Source organism: Anolis sagrei, chromosome 5, assembly GCF_037176765.1.
Source record: "Anolis sagrei isolate rAnoSag1 chromosome 5, rAnoSag1.mat, whole genome shotgun sequence".
NCBI classification, from domain to species: domain Eukaryota; kingdom Metazoa; phylum Chordata; class Lepidosauria; order Squamata; family Dactyloidae; genus Anolis; species Anolis sagrei.
In genome coordinates this window covers 155,246,979-155,265,426 of record NC_090025.1, presented here as the reverse complement: position 1 = coordinate 155,265,426, position 18,448 = coordinate 155,246,979, and the positions used below count along the sequence as shown (strand labels likewise).

The following is an 18,448-nucleotide window of genomic DNA, read 5'->3' as shown; positions in this document are numbered from 1 at the left end:
TAGTACCAACTTTCAATTACTATTGTCAGTGTTGCATTTAAAACATTTTACAATATCAAAACTATCCATTTTAAGAACATTAAAGACATTAAACATTATACTAATTGGGTTGTTATAGGTTTTTTCAGGCTGTATGGCCATGTTCTAGAGGCATTCTCTCCTGACGTTTCACCTGCATCTATGGCAAGCATCCTCAGAGGTAGTGAGGTCTGACCTCACTACCTCTGAGGACCTCACTACCTCTGAGGATGCTTGCCATAGATGCAGGCAAAATGTCAGGAAAGAATGCCTCTAGAACAGGGGTCAGGAACCTTCGGCCCTCCAGGTGTGGTGGACTTCAACTCCCACAATTCCTTGAGGCTCGGCATTCGCCCCAAAGGCTTACCTTGGCCTCAAGGAATTGTGGGAGTTGAAGTCCACCACACCTGGAGGGCCGAAGGTTCCCCATGCCTGCTCTAGAATATGGACATATAGCCCGAAAAAACCTACAACAACCCAGTACCAAAAGGGTTACGAATCAATTTTTGGTCAACTTTAAATTTGGTTATGTGGGGTGCTGATTCAGAAAATTGAATATATCCACTAAGGCACCATCCACACTGCCATATAATGCATTTTCAGACTGTATGATATGATCAGTGTAGACTCTTAGAATGCAGTTTAAGGGCATTATTTGAGTCTATATTGATGACATCATACAGTTTCAAACTGCATCATATGGCAGTGTAGATGGGGCCTCAATTATGGTAGGTATCAAAATTTAATTCCTTTTTCATTTCATTAAGGTTATACTTGTCAGAATGGGTCAGTGATTATAAGTGATTATGATAACACAGAAATGTTTATGAAATGATTTATTACCATACTGAGCAGATGCCAGAATATTTGTGTTAAGGTCTTGGAAGGTTTCTGGCTACTGTCACAAAAATTCCCTCTTTTTATATCCAGTTTCAATCTAATCTCATCTACACAACTATGTACCTGTATCTTGTTACCTGAGATTCTAAGATTGTACTCCTTCGGTGCATTTGAAGAAATGGATTCTAATCTACTCCCTGAGTCCCTTTGGGGAGATGGTAGTGGGGTATAAATAACATTTTATTATTATTTATTATTATTACATGTGTTTCTGATTAGTTAGTTTTAAGGGTGCCACAAGATTTCCTGCCTTTCTTTCTTTCATTTTCTTTTTAATAGCCAACATTATGTTTAATTTGAACGTGTTTCTAAAAAATGTTCAATGTTCAGAGCCCAATGGGATTTTTTTTACATAAGACTGCAAAGAATTGTAGCATGCATTCTTTAAAACTTCTTTGAAGATCTGAAACATGGCTGAAGAAAGAGACCAAGTTTGAGTGCAATCCACAACGAAAGGTTACCAAGCAACAGCCCTTTAAAACACTGTGTTGATCGACTGGCTGCCTTCACAGGGATTCAATAACTTTTCACTTCCCTGGAAAGAGCAACTTTTACACAAACAATTTCGCATTTGCGACCAAGCAAGTTTGGGAAAAACCTGTATCAGGGTATGTATGACATTATGCCTTTGCTCCAGTCTCTACTACAGAATCATAATTAGCAAGGGAGATTTGAGAAGACAGAGTCAAATATCTTTTCTGTGAAGCAGATAGCCCGGATATACAGAAGTGAATTATTTATAGCAGCCTAAAGAAGAGATTGCACAGGAAGATACTGTTTTGTTAAGTTCTTCATAATAGTCTGTTTCCATTTTTGTAGATGTATAGCATTAATGGTAAGTTTTCAAACTGAAACAAAATTGCTATAGATCTGTGTGCAAGAATAAACAGTATAGGTAATCCGATTTGGCAAATATAAAAACGGCCATGATCAGACAACACATTCTTTAAGTTAAATATTTTTGGGGCTTAAATATTTTGTACTATTTCTGACATTAAGAAATTAAAGTTAGGATGCATATTTGTTACTAGCTTTTGTAAACTACAATTATAATGCTTAATTCAGAAGAATTTTAGAATAACAAACAATGCAGTGCCACATTTTTAAAGGAGAAGACAAAACTGTTAACAAATTTTGAATTTGTCAGATTTTTCCTCCATACTGGATGTTAAATAAAACAGTGGTGGAAAGCAGGAGGGAGACGGTGACCTAAACAGTTTAACATGATTAAAAGAGGCACTGCAGGGAGTTTTTATTTGCTTCATTTCTTGAATGGTTGTAGGTGTTAAGAAGAAATCTAGTAGAAGTTAGAGTTATACCTACCTTTCCAGAGAGTATGCTATATTGAATTTAATTGAGCAACACATTATTTGGATAATCTGGAATATGGCTTGTTAAGAATTTGAGTAGGTGATTTGGCTGGGAAATTAATTTGAAATTGAAACTCTAGTATGAATCGAATCCATGCATGATGGGGTCAAATTGTATTTGCAAATCCTATGCAAACCTTTGACTTATTAGGTCCCTTCTACACAGCCCTATATCCCAGAATATCAAGACAGAAAATCCCACATTATCTGAGTGTGGACTTGGCTAACCCAGTTCGAAGCAGATGTTGTGGGATTTTCTGCCTTGATATTCTGGGGTCCCTTCCACACAGCTGAATAAAATCTCACATTATCTGCTTTGAACTGGAATATGTGGTAGTGTGGACTCAGATAACCCAATTCAAAGCAGATAATGTGTGATTTTCTGCCTTGATATTCTGGGATATAGGCAGAGTTGGCCCTAGGTAATTTTCAACGGTAAGCAAACAGTATTTTACGTGCCCCAGCCAGTCACGGATATATATTTTCTGTTCGTTGTGGGAGTTCTGTGTGCCATATTTGGTTCAATTCCATCATTGGTGGAGTTCAGAATGCTCTTTGATTGTAGGTGAACTATACATCTCAGTAACTACAACTTGCAAATGTCAAGGTCTATTTTCCCCCAAGAGCGCCTCAAGAGTGCCCCTGGGCAAAATCAACTATACTGCAAATGCTTACTTTGCGTAATGGGTTGAGCCGCCCCTGGATATAGGGCTGTGTAGAAGAGCACTTAGGCAATAAAACACTGGAGGCCCTTCCACACAGCCATATAACCCAAACAAATCAAGGCAGAAAACCCTACAATATCTGCTTTGAACTGGGTTATCTGAGTCCACACTGCCATATATTCCAGTTCAAAGCAGATAACGTGAGATTTTATTCATCTGTGTGGAAGGGGCATGGCAAGGACATAGTGATATGTCTATGGTTTTCATTAGATACAGTTGCACCTAATCAGCCTTGCTTAAAGTTCACAAATATGAAAACATTTTATCTCTCATGTTCATAATATTTTATCATGATGAATGCAGACTTTTACAGAGAAGAATGGCAGAGACTCTGGAACAAGGGCCTATATATTTCTTTGACCAGGTAATTTCCCTGCTCATTATTAATTCATTTTTATTGATTTCTCCAATGCTACTAAGGATTTAACCAAGCCTATATTTTATTTTAGCCAAAACCAAAAAGAAAATGGGGCAAGAAAAAGAAACGAGGAGAATATCTTGATGTAATAATTTCAGGCTACACGAACCCCCATGAAAGTAGAAGCTATTACAGGTAATGTTTCTGCTATATGGTTTTCTACTGTAAAGATTTAATACATGATTGATCATGTACATTAACCAAGTTGTTAATTATAAAGGCAATATTTTTCAAATGCATTATTCACAAGTAAAATATAAATATTATGTGAGTCGGGTTGCAGCCTTAGTCATAAAACTAATTTTTATTCAGTGACGGGCCAAGCATTTTACATTCTATTCTCAGAGCACAGTCAGTTAATATTACCAATTGGTATAGTGTGTGCATTGAAGCTTTGTTTCCTAATTTGCTTGGACTTTGATTGGTTTGCTTTAGTTAGAAAGCCTAACAGTAACATGTGAAACCATTTAATTCTTTATATGCTTCCATCTCCATAAAATAATAAGTATCAGCTACAAGGAAAGGCAGGTAAGAAATAATAATATCATAATCAACAAGTTGGCCCAATCTGCATTTACATTTCACATGGATATAGGTTGCTAGTTGGTTGCAATCAAAGTTTCAGGTATGCAATTCCCTTCAGGGATTAGGCTACTCTCTTGACTGCATTCCAGTCACATTTAGTTAGTGAGTTGGTCCTTCTGAACAAAATCTAAACATCTGCTGATATGTGTAGACTTGTCACTTAGGTTAAATTCTGAAGTTTCCCAATGGCTTCTTTGTATTGGCTGTTGTTTGGAAATACTTCACTTTCTGTAATATTCTTCCAGTAATTGATTGCAATAAGAGTGTTAACTGGATGTTGTCAGCATGCTTCGGTAGTTCTATTATATTTTGCATTTAATTAAAAGATAACGTCCACTTCCTTCTTTTTTGGCCTGTATTTCAAAATAATGTGACATCTAGTTATTTAATGTCTACTTCCTTGCTTTAATGTTCTAGAATTTCATTGCTGTCTTCTTTTTCCTCACAACAAATGGTCACATCATCAACATAAATTTTTATTTTAATTTTTTTTACATCTTATAGGGGAGAATAGTATAATGGAAGAACTGCAGCTGAAGATCCATTTGTTGCTGATAGAAAATTCCATTTTGCAGTCAACAACATGCTGATCTTCAATTGCAGTTGCCTTCACTATACCATCTCCACGGGAATACACAATGCAGAGTTTTCCCTTTAAAATTAACTTCACAGTTCCTCTTTTGGAGCTGTAATGGATGTTAGGTTAGACCCCCCAGTTTGGCACATATAAGACATTACTAAGAGTTATTTACTTCATGCTGCCCAATGGGGTTTTGCAGAACAGAATAATAGTCCGTAGTCCTTGAGATTGATACCTCATTATTCCTATTCCATGCACATCATCCTTGATATTTTCATCCAATATTGTGAAAAAGATTTACCTCAGCACATATGGGATGTTGCATTAGAATAAAAAATATATTAATGTTTTATTTGAGTATGTAACTTGCAAAGCCAACTTTTCAACTCCAAAAGATTTTCCATAAAAATAGTCATCAACATTAAGTGGATAAGCTAGGACCGTGGATAAAAGCATCCATGCCCAGCAAGTGCATGCTAAACTGAATGGGCCATGACAAGCCACAGAAGTTGAATACAAGCCACAAGTTGAAGACAAGCCACAGAGGTTTGTTCAATTCAGCTGAAAGGGATGAAAGTACAAGTGGATGCTTCAAAATGTACAAGCAAAACATACAGAGAAAGCATTATGTCTTATACAGGTTGACATCTATTCCAAACTCCCACTCCCTTCCCTGATTGGTTGAAAGAAGGATCTGCTCCCTGATTGGCCAGGAGTTCCACTGACATTGCTGCTTCCAATCAAGGATTTCCTTTTGTAGGGAAATGACAGCTAGGGATTGGCTGGCTAGGGAACCAATCAACTGCTGGGGCGCCCCCTGGGAGGAGGTTCCACTTGCAAAAACAGTATTAAAGAAATGATAATGACCTTCCGGTTAGATCAACTGTCTTGTATTTGACAAAGACAGGAGCTCCAGAATACAAGGGCGCAAGGCTCCTATAACAAAAGGTTATGATCTTGGGCCATCAAGGGCAGGGCTGTCAATAAAGAGATTTAACAGAGGTACATATTCTGAGCTTCTGCTTCTGCAGACAGCAATCTCTCAGCCTCAAGTGGACCATTTAACTAGACAAACAATTCTGGGATGACATGGGAAACTATCTCTGCATATATATGAACAATGGATTTTGATGATTACCTGGCTTGGGAAACAGCCAAAGGGATTCACCCAACCTTCTTTTTCTCATGGAATTGTCTCTGCTGGATTATGGAAAGGTGACTGTCTCTGGGCTACACCTTCCACCTCGTCACACTGGGGTTTTGGACGTCTTTGCTCCTCTTTGGGGACAGGGACTGCTGAGTGACATCACATGAAACTGGCCATGGCCCTGCCACATTGATAACCAAAGTGGCGAATAAGCGTCGCAAGATGTTTCCTTGTTAACATTGGGAGGCAAGACATCCATTGGAGCTACCCACATTTTTGGCCTTTTCCCACCATCTGATGGGGGCAGGGACAGGGCGCCAATGCGCCTTGCCTCAATGCCCCCATGTGATGGGGGAAGGAGAGAGAGTGTATGGGTCATCATGAGGCACTCTGTGCACCTTCTGTTTCACTGACAATTGCTGGCGAAACAGAACTAAATAGAGGGGGGTACATCTGTCTGATGTGGTCCCTTGTTACATTTTATAAAGAAGTTTATAAATTTTATATATAAGAAATAGATACAGTACACAGAAAGAGACAAGTTACACAGAAAGTTAAGGAAAGCAGATACAATTTATTAAAGGATTATAAACAGTAAAGTTTTGGGATATGGGTGAAGCTGCTGCCAGTCTGGTCCTAATCCCCAATGCTTCAAACTTGCAAAAGTTCAAAAATATTTTTTAAAATAATAAAATGTTATATTTGCTACAGAGTCCTTGGAGAACTATAGATCTTTGAGGAGGGGTTCATTGTGGCTCAACAACAAGCATCTGATTCCTTGGTGTCGCCCGCAGCAGTTTGTCTCGGCCACATTCCTGGACTGCATTCTTCACATTCCTTTTTCCTCTCTGTCTTGAGCCTTGTTTTAAGCAATTAGATGGAAAATATCCTATCTTCCCACATGAAAAACATTTAGCATCCAAGAAGACTTCCTAAAGTGGGATGAGGGCCTTTGGTCTTAGAGCTCAATATAATGTAGAACAAGTATCTGCTTTCCCCCCTCCGTTTTAGTATTTTCCTCTGCTGTCAATTTACATCTTACAGAATCTAGCTCCAATTTCTCAGACTGAGCTTTGAAAACTCACAAAATTCTCAAAGTTTTTCAATAGTCATTTGAAAATGCATGCAATGGATCCTCATTCAGCTGTCATTTAATATTTCTTAGCTCATCCTTTACATTTGGCAAATACTCAATTTTTTACCAGTTTTATGATACTTATTGACATTTAATTTCCTTGCATCTGTTCAATATAGTGTTACACTGACTTATCAGTTTTCTCATTTTGAACATACTTGTATATCTACTCGTTGAGAATAATGGTGATGGGACAATGAGCCATTTGGGGTTGGAACCCACAATTTAAGAAGCAGTGAGTTAGAGATCTTGATTAAGCAGCAGTGATACAAATGTCTCAAAGAAACAATAAGCTTTATGATAGGAACTCCATTCTAAGATAGGAAAGGTACTTGGGGTACTAATATATATTAGCTATATTCTAGGGAGTAATAGACAGAACAGACAGGAAGTAAAGAGTTGGGGGGGGGGAGCTATGAGAGTATTAGTTTACATGACAGAGACTGAGTTGACAAGGAGGGAGGACACTTTGGGTCACTCAACTATCTAACAGTATTACTGCTGCCAGCTTTGAGTCTTTCTTGATTTTCCAACTGAGCTTTGTTTTGCTTCCAACAAAAATTGTTTGTCTTACTGAGCTTAGTGCAAGAATTCACCATATATGTGAAACTATAAAAATATTAATTTGTGAATTCATTATAATTTTGGATGGAATCACTGTAATAACTAGGTACAATTTCCCTTCACTAATCAATTCAATTTATTATCTAGTAGGGGTTATACATTAAAATTTAATTCTCATAACTTTTTGGAATTAAATGCTTTGCACAAAGTCTTTTCCAAGCACGCACTGCAAACATTCTGAAAAGTTTGATCAGCTAGTATTGAGAAACAAATAATATATGTTTTACTTAATAGTGTTTTCAAGTTTCTCAGGAATTTGGTTATGATGAGTGCTAGGTGCCTGGAGTTTTAAAAGACATAAAATAGTTTCCCAGACATCCCATTAATTTCGCTTCTTCCTCTTTTAATTACACATGAAAAGTCATCGCTGGAACTGAATGGACACTTTAACTGCCAGTCTGTCACAAAAAAACATGGAAGTCCAAAGGTGCTGTTTTAGACCTAAACCAAATCCAACTGCTCTTTTGATACATTGTTTGCTCTGATGCTATGTATTAAGTGACTGTTTTACCCCATTTCCTAATCAGCAATTTCCTGTATTTACAGAAGCAAAAGAAACAAGATCAAAAAGCTAAACAAAGCAGTGTTTACATAATAAATAATAATAATAATAATAATAATAATAATAATAATAATAATAATACTTTATTTATACCCCGCTCCATCTCCCCGAGGGGGGCTCGGTGTGGCCTACTTGAGACCACGCCCATCAGTACAGAAATCACCATATAACACAAAATTATAACAAAACCAGAAAATAAAATACATAAAATGCAAAACAATATAATAAATGACACAGCAATATAAAATCAAACATTAAAACACAAAAAATTACACAGGGCAGGGCCAAATTCAAAGATAAAATTTGAAAACACTGAGAGATAGGACAATGTATATTATCGAGGAGGAGGAGGATACATGAGAGTTTACAAAAATTAGTAATTTGCTTACAGGATTCACTGTCAAAATAAGATCTAAATAATGATAGTAATTTGAATTCCTTTGAATTCCAAAGGGTTAGAAAATGAGGCAGTTATAAATATGAGGAAAGAAAACAAGTGTCAGAGAAACAATACACTAAATCCAAAAAACTAAGAAATAACTGCTATACTTTTCCCAAAACCTATTTAAGAATTAATGTAGTATTGTGCTAGGTAAATTCTACTTCTTATGCTTTTAATTGTTTGAGATGTTTCTTGCACAACTACTACCCCCTTTGAGTTTTCTGTCCTCTAGCCCAGTATTATAACCCGATATGTAAAACTGGTATGCTTCCAAATACCTGCTGTAGGAATGAACAATAAGGCAAAATAATTGCCTTCATTCACTGCTTTGTGAGCTTCCAGAACTAGGTTTCTATGTAGCTGCTGTTGAAAACACAATACTAGTCTGATTCAGCAGTCTGAAAACATAACACTAGTCTGATTCAGCAGTCTTATGCAACAAGATCACTGCTGCAAATCTTCAGAGAATATGCTTTCTTTTTACAGATGTAATAGCCCTTCCCAGTTTTCCCTTCCCAACTATTTTTGTCACCTTCCATTCAGTTAATTTCCCCTTTTAAATACTAATGTGACAACTATATTCTTCTTTGGGAGGAAATTCTTTTTTAATGTATTTCTCTTCTAAAAATTAATTTCCACTCTTTCATTTCCTTTTAAAATAAAGGAAGTAAACGTATAAAGCAGACTGGAAAAAAGTCATATGTTTAAATCTTGTCATGTCTAAAAGAAATTGGGAAGAACTCCTGCCTGAAGCCTTCGGTATCTCGTATCAGATAATTTAAGAAAATTCAACTGAAAAGGGGACTAACTAAATAAAAAGCAGCTTCCTGACTAATTCCCTACCATATTTATTCACTATCCAATTATTTTCCTTCCCAAAATCTCCTCTCTTCTCCATTTATTCCCCAAAATAGTTTCTCCCTCCTATTCGCATTGACTCACGAAAAATCCCAGTTTTTCTCATTTTATCTAGCTTCAGATTTCTTTTTCATCTTTGAGAATCTTTAAACACCATACATTAAGTAATTGTTAAGTATTATTTCTTATTAAGTAATAGGGAAAAACCCTGTTAGTTCATATGTATACACTATTAATTTTTTTTCCTTGGGTTGCTGTGATTTTTCCAGGCTGTATGACCATGTTCCAGAAGCATTCCCTCCTGACATTTCATCCACATCTATGGCAGTAATCTTCAGAGCTCTGCCATAGATGTGGGCAAAACGTCAGGAGAGAATGCTTCTGGAACGTGGCCATACAGCCTGGAAAACTCACAGCAACCCAGTGATTCTAGTCATGAACATTTTTTTCTTGTTTCCCTGTTCAAAAATGGTGGTTGGGGACTAGATGCTCCTTATGAGAATTTATCAGTGTGATGGAATAAGGTCACAATATTTGATAGTGCTTTCTCCATGTTAAGTTCAATTGAACTTATTTCCAACTACATGTTTCTCCTTCAAAACCACAGAACTTGTTTCTTTGTTATGTTTTCTCCTAGAATCATTTTATTTTCTTCCTTCCTTCACTTCTTATAGCAGTGTCTTCTTCACTCAGTTATTTATCAATCCATCATTACTCCTCTCTTGTGTAATTCTTAACAGTTATTAACTGCTGTTGCTTAATAATTGTCCAAATCTAAGTATGGATGGATTGTCCCTTGCCATTAGTTTCAATTTCAAAATAAAAACTGCTTTCTTTTTCTTTCGTCCCAGCCAGGTGAGCAATTGTCTGTGAAATTTGTTTTATTGCTCAGCTGAGTCATTGGAGGGAAGCATCTCTTCTACATCTGGCCTATAAATAAAATATGTTAATTATTAAGAAAACACAAGTCATTTTCAGGCCTTCACTTGATTTATTATGTGTCTTTTGGAATTATACTTTTGTGAACCACCAATAAATTGGTATAGATTCTAGAAGTCGTTATTAACCTTTTGACATCACCATGTAAAATTACTGGCTCAATGGCTGAGATAGCAAGACTGTTAAAAAGACACTGCAAATTAAAATCCCTTTTTTGTATATTAAGAGTGAGTGAACTATAAAAAGCTCATGCTGATTTCAGCAGGAAGTACATAATTCTTACCTACTTGAGAGTATTGCCATTCATTTCAACAGTTAAGAAAGCACCCTGAAAATAATATTTAGGTGTGTCTGGAGTTTTTCTCGACTTGTTCCTAGAAATGGATTATTTTCAATGACAAAAATGAGACAATGTTGGGTGGAAAGTAGAATACAGGTAGTCCCTGACTTACAAACATCCAATTTACAAACGATTCCTAGTTAAGAATGGAAGTGAGACAACAGGAAGTGAAAGAAATCTACACTTCAGAAGGGAGCATAAGATTGTCTGGGGAGGCCCTGCTCTCGGTGCTGCCTTCTTCACGGGTGCAACTGGCGGGGACAAGAGACAGGGCCTTCTCAGTGGTGCCCCCCCCCCCGGCTGTGGAACACCCTCCCCTAGGGATATTAAATCAGCCCCTTCCCACGTGACCTTCCATAAAAAAGTGAAAACATGGCTATTTGAACAAGCCTTTGAAATCTAGTGTAATAAACAAACACGGAATTATGTGACATTGAATATTGGAATGGCTCAGATGATGATTTTGGACAATGAGGCTAACAGTGAAAGTATTGGTTTTATATATTAGTTTTATATGTTTTTAAAGGTCTTATTGTATGTACTCTTAAATTCTGTTTTAAATGTGGTTTTAAGTGCATATTGGTAAGGCGTCAAATAGCTGCCTGGTTGTTAACCGCCTTAAGTCACCTTCGGGTTCAAGAAAGGCGGGATACCAATATTGTAAATAAATAAACTCCAAAAAGAGTTATCATGGGGAAAACGTGTCTCCACAGAAGCTTTCTCACCAATCCTTGCTTCCACAACAAGCCATTTTTTTCAAAATCCAATGATCACAGGGACAGAAAGTGAAGTGAAATCTTCTGAAGAGGGACACAGACACCAAAATAAACACCATTATGCTATCCAAAGCTAAAATAGATATATTTTTGGCTGGAATTACACTTTAAAATGCACCTGTTCTGATTTACAAACAAATTCAACTTAAGAACAAAGCTGCAGAACCTGTCTTATCCATAGCTTTGGGACTGCCTATTGTTTGTTGTGCATTCTCCTTTGCCAATGCTATTCCACTGTTTTAAAAGTCCTTGTGAAAAGGATCTAGATAGATAGAATTATGCCTCGTAATTCCAAATTAGATTTTGCCTTCAGTACTTATTGGAGGTGAAAAATATGGAATGCGAAATCTAACTTGGAATTACAGAGCATAAAGTATTTGTTTTATCCACCTGCAGGAATCCTGCACATAAAGAAGAGCGCATGGAAGGGGGCGACACCTCAGTGAAAGTCAACACATCAAAGGAAATTCCAGTTTCTCCAAGTTGTTGCCCTTTGGTTTTCCAGCCCACCTGCGAGGACTATTTGGATCAGCTTTCTCAGATACCTTCACATTCACTTAAAGAAGAAACTCTACAGTTAGCCTCATTGAATGAATATAAATACAGAGCTGTTACCATTTTACGTGAGCTGGAAGACATGCTCAGACATTTTTCCAAGTATAAGATTATTCTACCCCAGGGGTTTTCAAATATTTTGAACTACAGCTGGAAAGAGCTTGTTGAAAATGCCTGGTATAATAAAAAATATTGCCAGGAGCCAACATACAAAAATGTAAATGAAGGGATTAAACTGGCATCAGAGGAGTCCAGTAGACTGTCACCCAGTTCTGAATATACTGATGAAGAGATGGCAGTAAACACAAAAAGGAGAAGCAAACAACTCACTGGGTTTTCTACTGATGTTGTAAAGGGATCAGAGAATCCTGTACCTCTGTTAAACAAACGTAAGGAGAAACTACTAATATTCACATAATAATTCTGATATCAGAGCAACTACTGGACCAATATACTATTCATACATCCTCGGTCACATAATTTGACATGTAAGACATGCTAACCATGAAGTTTACTATGCAGTAAAGTGATCACTTCAAATTCAGAATTTGAAGTGATCACTTTACTGCATAGTAAACTTCATGGTTGGTAAATGTAGGTGGTTAACCTATATAGGAAAGTCTAGATCAAGGAAAAGAGATGTCCAAAAGGCAATTGGATGTTTAAGTCTTTGTGTGCCTCTATCTTGATATGGACTACATAGGTAAAATTTCAGCATTGATACAGGTGAGAGCAGATTTATGTGGTAGTCCTATGAGAGCTTCATTACATATGATGTTTTTCATGCCTTGTTGTTTCAAAATACGTTCTGTGGAACTCAATGGGACTTATTTCCCTGTGTATGTGTATAAATATAGCTGGGCAAGCAAAATTGTCAGTCTACACCGAAACATAAATGACAATACATATTTCTGCATATAAAATCCTAATAGTTTGCATCATTTTTAATTAATATTAAAAGATACATAATATGTATTATTGGGTTTTTGTATGTAGAAATTCTTGTCCTGATTTTCTAACATTGACATTTTAATTTACTATTGTCATTTATGTTTATATTAATATAGTCCCAGAAGAAAGCCTTACCATAATTTAGCTTTGGCTGTTTAACTACTTTTTTGTAAAACAGAACAATTTAAGTGTATGTTCACATATATAATAATATGCTTTTGGGTTTCTTTTTTCTCTCCCATTCAGCTGTGGTTCTACAACAAGGTGCCAATGATTCACCTGCTACTATCAGTTTTTCTCTGTCCTCAAAACTGTGTAAGGAAAGAGGTATGGCCCATATTCTCAATTTAATAAGATGTTATTGATAGTGACTGACTTAGTTGTTTTAGTTGGAAATGGTTCTGATAACTAGGAATGAAAAAAATGATTAGTCTTAGTTTTTCATGAAATTTAGTACATTGCGAAGTGAGGGGTGAAATTATTTTATTCACACTAAGATCCTCAGAAGTGAAAGCATAATCATTTAAGTGTTTGACTAGGAGTATAGAGACCAGGGTTCAAATCCCCACTCAGCTCTAGAAATCCACTGGGTGACTTTGGGCAAGTCTCACTCTCTTAGCCTCATAGAAAGGAAAGGCAAACACTTTCTGAACAAATTTTGTGACAAGACCAACAAAACCCTGTGACAAGTCCACCTTAGGGTCACACTGTATCAGAAATGACTTGAAGGCACACAACAAGTATCCTAGAAAGTCATGGTTTGGTCATTTATCAATATTTAATAATTTCTCACTTAATGTCTCATGTAAATTATTCTTTAGTTAGTCAATAGCGTATATAACGAATATATTTTATATATGCATATTTTCAAACCAGATATAAATTAAAATATTCTCAACTCAAAATAATGACCGAGAACATGCATTCTCATCCACTTTGTCTCATGGGTATGGATTCCCCCCCCCCCCCCCCCCCCGTGTTATGAGCTGAGAAAGTATTAAAAAGTGGGCATCATGATTTTTTACTATTTGTTTTGTTCTTGTCTGGAATGACAAGTCATTATTATTTTCAGTTTAAAAATGGAGACCTAAAGATGTTGAAAACAATTTGCCTACAATTCCTAATGTAGCCAATTCCAATTTAGTGCCCTCCAGATGTGTTCAGCTTACAACTGCCATAATTCTCACGAATAGCTGTGGATTGTGTAGACTATGCACTGAAGTAATCCATATCCAATTCCTGACACCTTCTCATCACAGCTGTCTGTACTTCAATTGAACTTGATACCAGTTTTTTCAAAAATAGTATCTTAATTGAGATGTATTAATTGATCAACTGGAACATATTTAAACTGTTAATCATTTGGAATATAAGATCCTGATGTCAACTCACCAATTTGAGATCTTTCTTTTCTTTAAAGGTTGGTTTTCCCAACATTATAGCAGTGATACTAAAGACCCAGAATGGAAAGCACCCTATATCCAGGCAATGGAGAGGCTACAACTGGCTAAGATCCAAATGTATTAAAATGGAATGTACTGTTTTGGCTTGTTTGTTGTCATTGCGTTTAAGTTAAGCCTAAATTTGTCTGTTTTATTTTAAAAATAAGATAGAGATAATAAGAGGTAATACAAGATGTGTTCAGTTGCCAGCTTGGACCCACAGTACAATCTTATGTGTGTTGGTCAGAATCAAATTCCACTGAATGAAATTGAGATTACTCCTTGGTAAGTGTGGAAATATGCAGGGCTGCTGATGGCCTTTCAGTTGGGTAAGATAGTGTGGAGAATTGATGAACCAGTTTATGGACTGGTGGCTATATATGTGGACACGGCTGCAAGATGATCCCTCTTTGAACCACCTGTGTTTGCCTAAATCATAGCTGCTGTGTGGGAAGACCCCCATGTGGCTGTTCTAATTGATGTATTTGGTAACTCTCTGCAAGTCCTACTGGGTCGTGAGTCCAGTAACAATTCTCCTATGGGTCATCATGTGGAATGCACAATGTCAGACCTAGAACACAAAACCATATTTCTCTTCTGAAAGGTGTCAGCTGGGACTATTTTGCTACCTGTGGGAGAGCTTAAGATGTTATGTCTCCATCCCCAGTGCCCAAAGCAAACCATGTTGATTTGGCAATTGAAGCAGGAAATATATTTCTCTCCCCTGGAATTTTATTACTGTAATTAATTAAATAAACAACGGTTTGTAGTCTTTAGTCATGTGCATTCGGGGTAAATCTTTATCTGTTTTGTGTTCCAGTTTTCGGTCAGGGCCCCAATCCATTTCGACTGAGCTTCCCGAAATGGGAGGTCACATATTTGTTTTCTGTTTTCAGTGCCAAAACATCCATTTTCTTTGGGGCCATTTGGGGCGGGGGGGACTTCACCTGTAGGCCCAGCGCTTTGGGCCTATGGGTGCAGGCTTTTGGTGTATGCACCCGTACCTGGCAGAGTCTGCAGCCAAGCACCGAGTAAGGAGTGCTTCTTACTCAGCACTTGGCTGCAGGCCGTACCAGGCCCTGGTGCTTTGGGCGTATGCGCACAGCAATCAATCTGAAATGTAGGCTTGGAGCTGATACCCACTCCCGCCTGCCTTTCGATTTTATTTTCATTCCAGGAGGGACCTTCCCGTTTTGTGCCATCCAAATAAATGAAACAAAATGGAAACACAATTCAAATGGAGTAGAAAAATTTTGGGTCCATGACTAGTAGTCTTTTTATATTTAGAGACAGCAATCTTAGAATTATGATGGTCAGGGTTTGAGAAATAGTCCAAACCTAGGCGGTATCCACCAACCCATAAATAGCATTAATTTAAAAAAAACCTTATGAACTTTGATTACTATAGCATTGTTAGAAGTCTTACATTTTTGTCATCTCGTATATTTCCTCCTGTAATCCTCAAACAAGAAATTATTATGCTTGTTGAATCCAGATCAGGTGATACTTTAATAGCTAGAATTGTGTAGTACACTTGTAAGTATTTTGTTATTAGTCAAATTATTTCAGAAGTAAAATACAAATGTATACATAGCCTCAATGTAAAGGAATGTCTCCCAAGAGAAGAGAACAATGTTTTCCTTTTTAATATTAATTACTCCCATTGGAACGGTGTACTGGTACTGAAATGTTGATCTTTATTTTGGCAGTGTATTGTGCTGACTGTTGCCAGGTTTCTATGCCAACACTATAGCACTTAACTTAGTGTTATTGAATGCTTAGTCTTAGCTTGGTCAGCAAAAAGGTGTCCTGGGTGATATCCTGTTACTGAATTTAAGATGTAAGGAATGCTGGCTTGTGCTCAAGGATTCTCCTTAGATTTCCTCCGGTTAATATTTAGAATTACAAGTGCTTGGAATGCTTTCCTGCTTAATTGATGTTTTTAATTAAGGTGTTGGTATGTAAACTTCTGTGAAAGTCAGTAAAGTATAATATGTGGACTGAAAAGATTTAGAGGGACACTGAAATAAGATTTGTACAGTAAACAGGGCTTGTACAGCTGCCTGAAGACTTGTGCAGTAAATACGTTGACCAAGATTTAAATTGACAGCAAAATATAGCTTTAATTTAAATGGTACAAATAGTACAGCAGCTAGGTTTCCTTACCATAGGAGGATGTGTTACACCTGTCTGTGTAACACCACCCCCCTATGGCAAGGAAATCTAGCTGCTGCATTGTATTTCTTTCCCTCTTTCCTGTAGCAATGAAATATGCCTTAGGGCAGAGTGACTCAAAGTGGTGGTCCATGGACTGGTGCCAGTCCACAACCTATTGGCTTCCAGTCCCTTGTGAGTTTCCAGGAAAGAAATAGTTTACCCAATGGGCAGAAATATGATACTGGTCCCTGACATATTAGGGGAAGAAAGTTGTAGATTCCTCATCTTAGCTTGAGAAGCATTAGTTTAGGATACTCTTATGTTGAGCTGAGTGTCTACATGCTCTTTCTGCTTTGTCATGGTCGGAGGTGTGGAAGTGACTTTGAAAGGAGGCTACTTGCAGATAAGATAAGGCTCGCATGGCAATACATACATCGGCATCACGACTGGGCCTCAGGTTGAGACTTGGTAATGGCTGTTGCACCCTTAATAATGTAATTATGCAGATGAAGAGTAAACATGAACAGCAAGTAGAATCAATTCTAATCTAAATTGAGATATCTGTGTATAACTGATAGCATTCTGTTGAAATCACTGGAGCAATGGTTTAGTGATTATCTTGAGATTGGAAAATCCCTATTCAAATTCCCACCAAACCATGAAATTCACTAAGTGACCCTGAGCCAGTCACCTTCTCTCAGATTGACTCCAACTCATGGAGTTATTGTGAGAATAAAGTGTGGAAGAAGACAAAGAGAACCATTGTTACAATCAGAGGAAGTGTGTGATATAAATTGTGTATATGAGGGGGTTTTTTTCCGTGTCAGGAGTGATTTGAAAAACTGCAAATTGCTTCTGGTGTGAGAGAATTGGCCATCTGCAAGAATGTTGCCTGGATGTTTACTATCTTGTGGGAGACTTCTCTCATGTCCCTGTATTGGAAGCTGGAGCTGACTGACAGGAGCTCACCCTACTCCCCTGATTCGAACCACCAACTTTTCAATCAGCAGTCCTGACAGCTTGAGGGTTTAACCTACAGTGCCACCAGGGGCACCTATATGAGGATTCATTTACAAACTACTTTAAAGCGGTTTCACTATGTGAGTACAAAACATATTTCAGAGGTTTGAGTTGGATGAAATTACTTGTGCTCAGATCAATGCAAGAATGTTGCCTTGAGTACCTTACCTCCATGATTCTCAAATACTATTCCTCCTATACATCCCACTATTATTCAGCATTGGCCATAACATATGGAGGACAAAATCTGAGAACAACTGCACTATGGTGTTCAATTTTCTTTGGCCAAGTGGTTATTCAGATTATCTGGATAATGTTTGGGCTAAATGCTAATTATATTACTAAAAATTTGTAGACTTTTTTTTTTACTTTGAATAAAAAAAAAAGCTGGCTTCCCTGCTGCAAAGTAAAGATCTTTTTAAAAATCCAAACAGAACTGAACAGCTGTCCCATCTGAAAAAATCTGGATTTGATAAGCCTGTGATTCTTCGTCATTATGGTAATTCTAAGAAAGATATTTTTGGAAATACATTTCCAAAAAACATCAGAAGGTACATCAGGAAGACCGTGTCCTCTAATATCCTGTATGAAAAACCACAATTGCCAGCCATCAAGAAGAATGAGCCAGTTCTCAAGAAACTACATTATGGATTGATTGATGGATCGTCTTTGATTTAATATCCTTTGACTTTAAAAAATTTATAAAATAAAAGAGAATTCCATCTAGCAATAATGGCAAGAATGGTGTATACAAGATAAGAAGCAAAAAAGGAAACAGAGCAATTGTTTAATCTAGGCATGATAGTTTCCATTGAGCACAGTGAACTTGCTTCTGAGTAAATATGTATAAGATTAGATACTTTACCAATGAAATCTTTAGAACGAACTTATTTACCTTTTTAAA

General features: G+C 37.0%; 1 protein-coding gene across 1 annotated transcript; it reads left to right on the top strand.

Moving 5' to 3' along the window:
- Window positions 1-1,580: 1,580 nt before the first annotated feature.
- Window positions 1,581-18,222, top strand: LOC132777160 (uncharacterized). Its single transcript, XM_060779529.2, has 7 exons — window positions 1,581-1,753; window positions 3,317-3,377; window positions 3,463-3,566; window positions 11,816-12,363; window positions 13,172-13,252; window positions 14,346-14,445; window positions 17,979-18,222. The coding sequence occupies exons 2-7, from the start codon at window positions 3,333-3,335 to the stop codon at window positions 18,220-18,222; spliced, it is 1,122 nt and encodes a 373-aa protein (XP_060635512.2). The 5' UTR covers window positions 1,581-1,753; window positions 3,317-3,332.
- The last annotated feature ends 226 nt before the right edge of the window (window positions 18,223-18,448 follow it).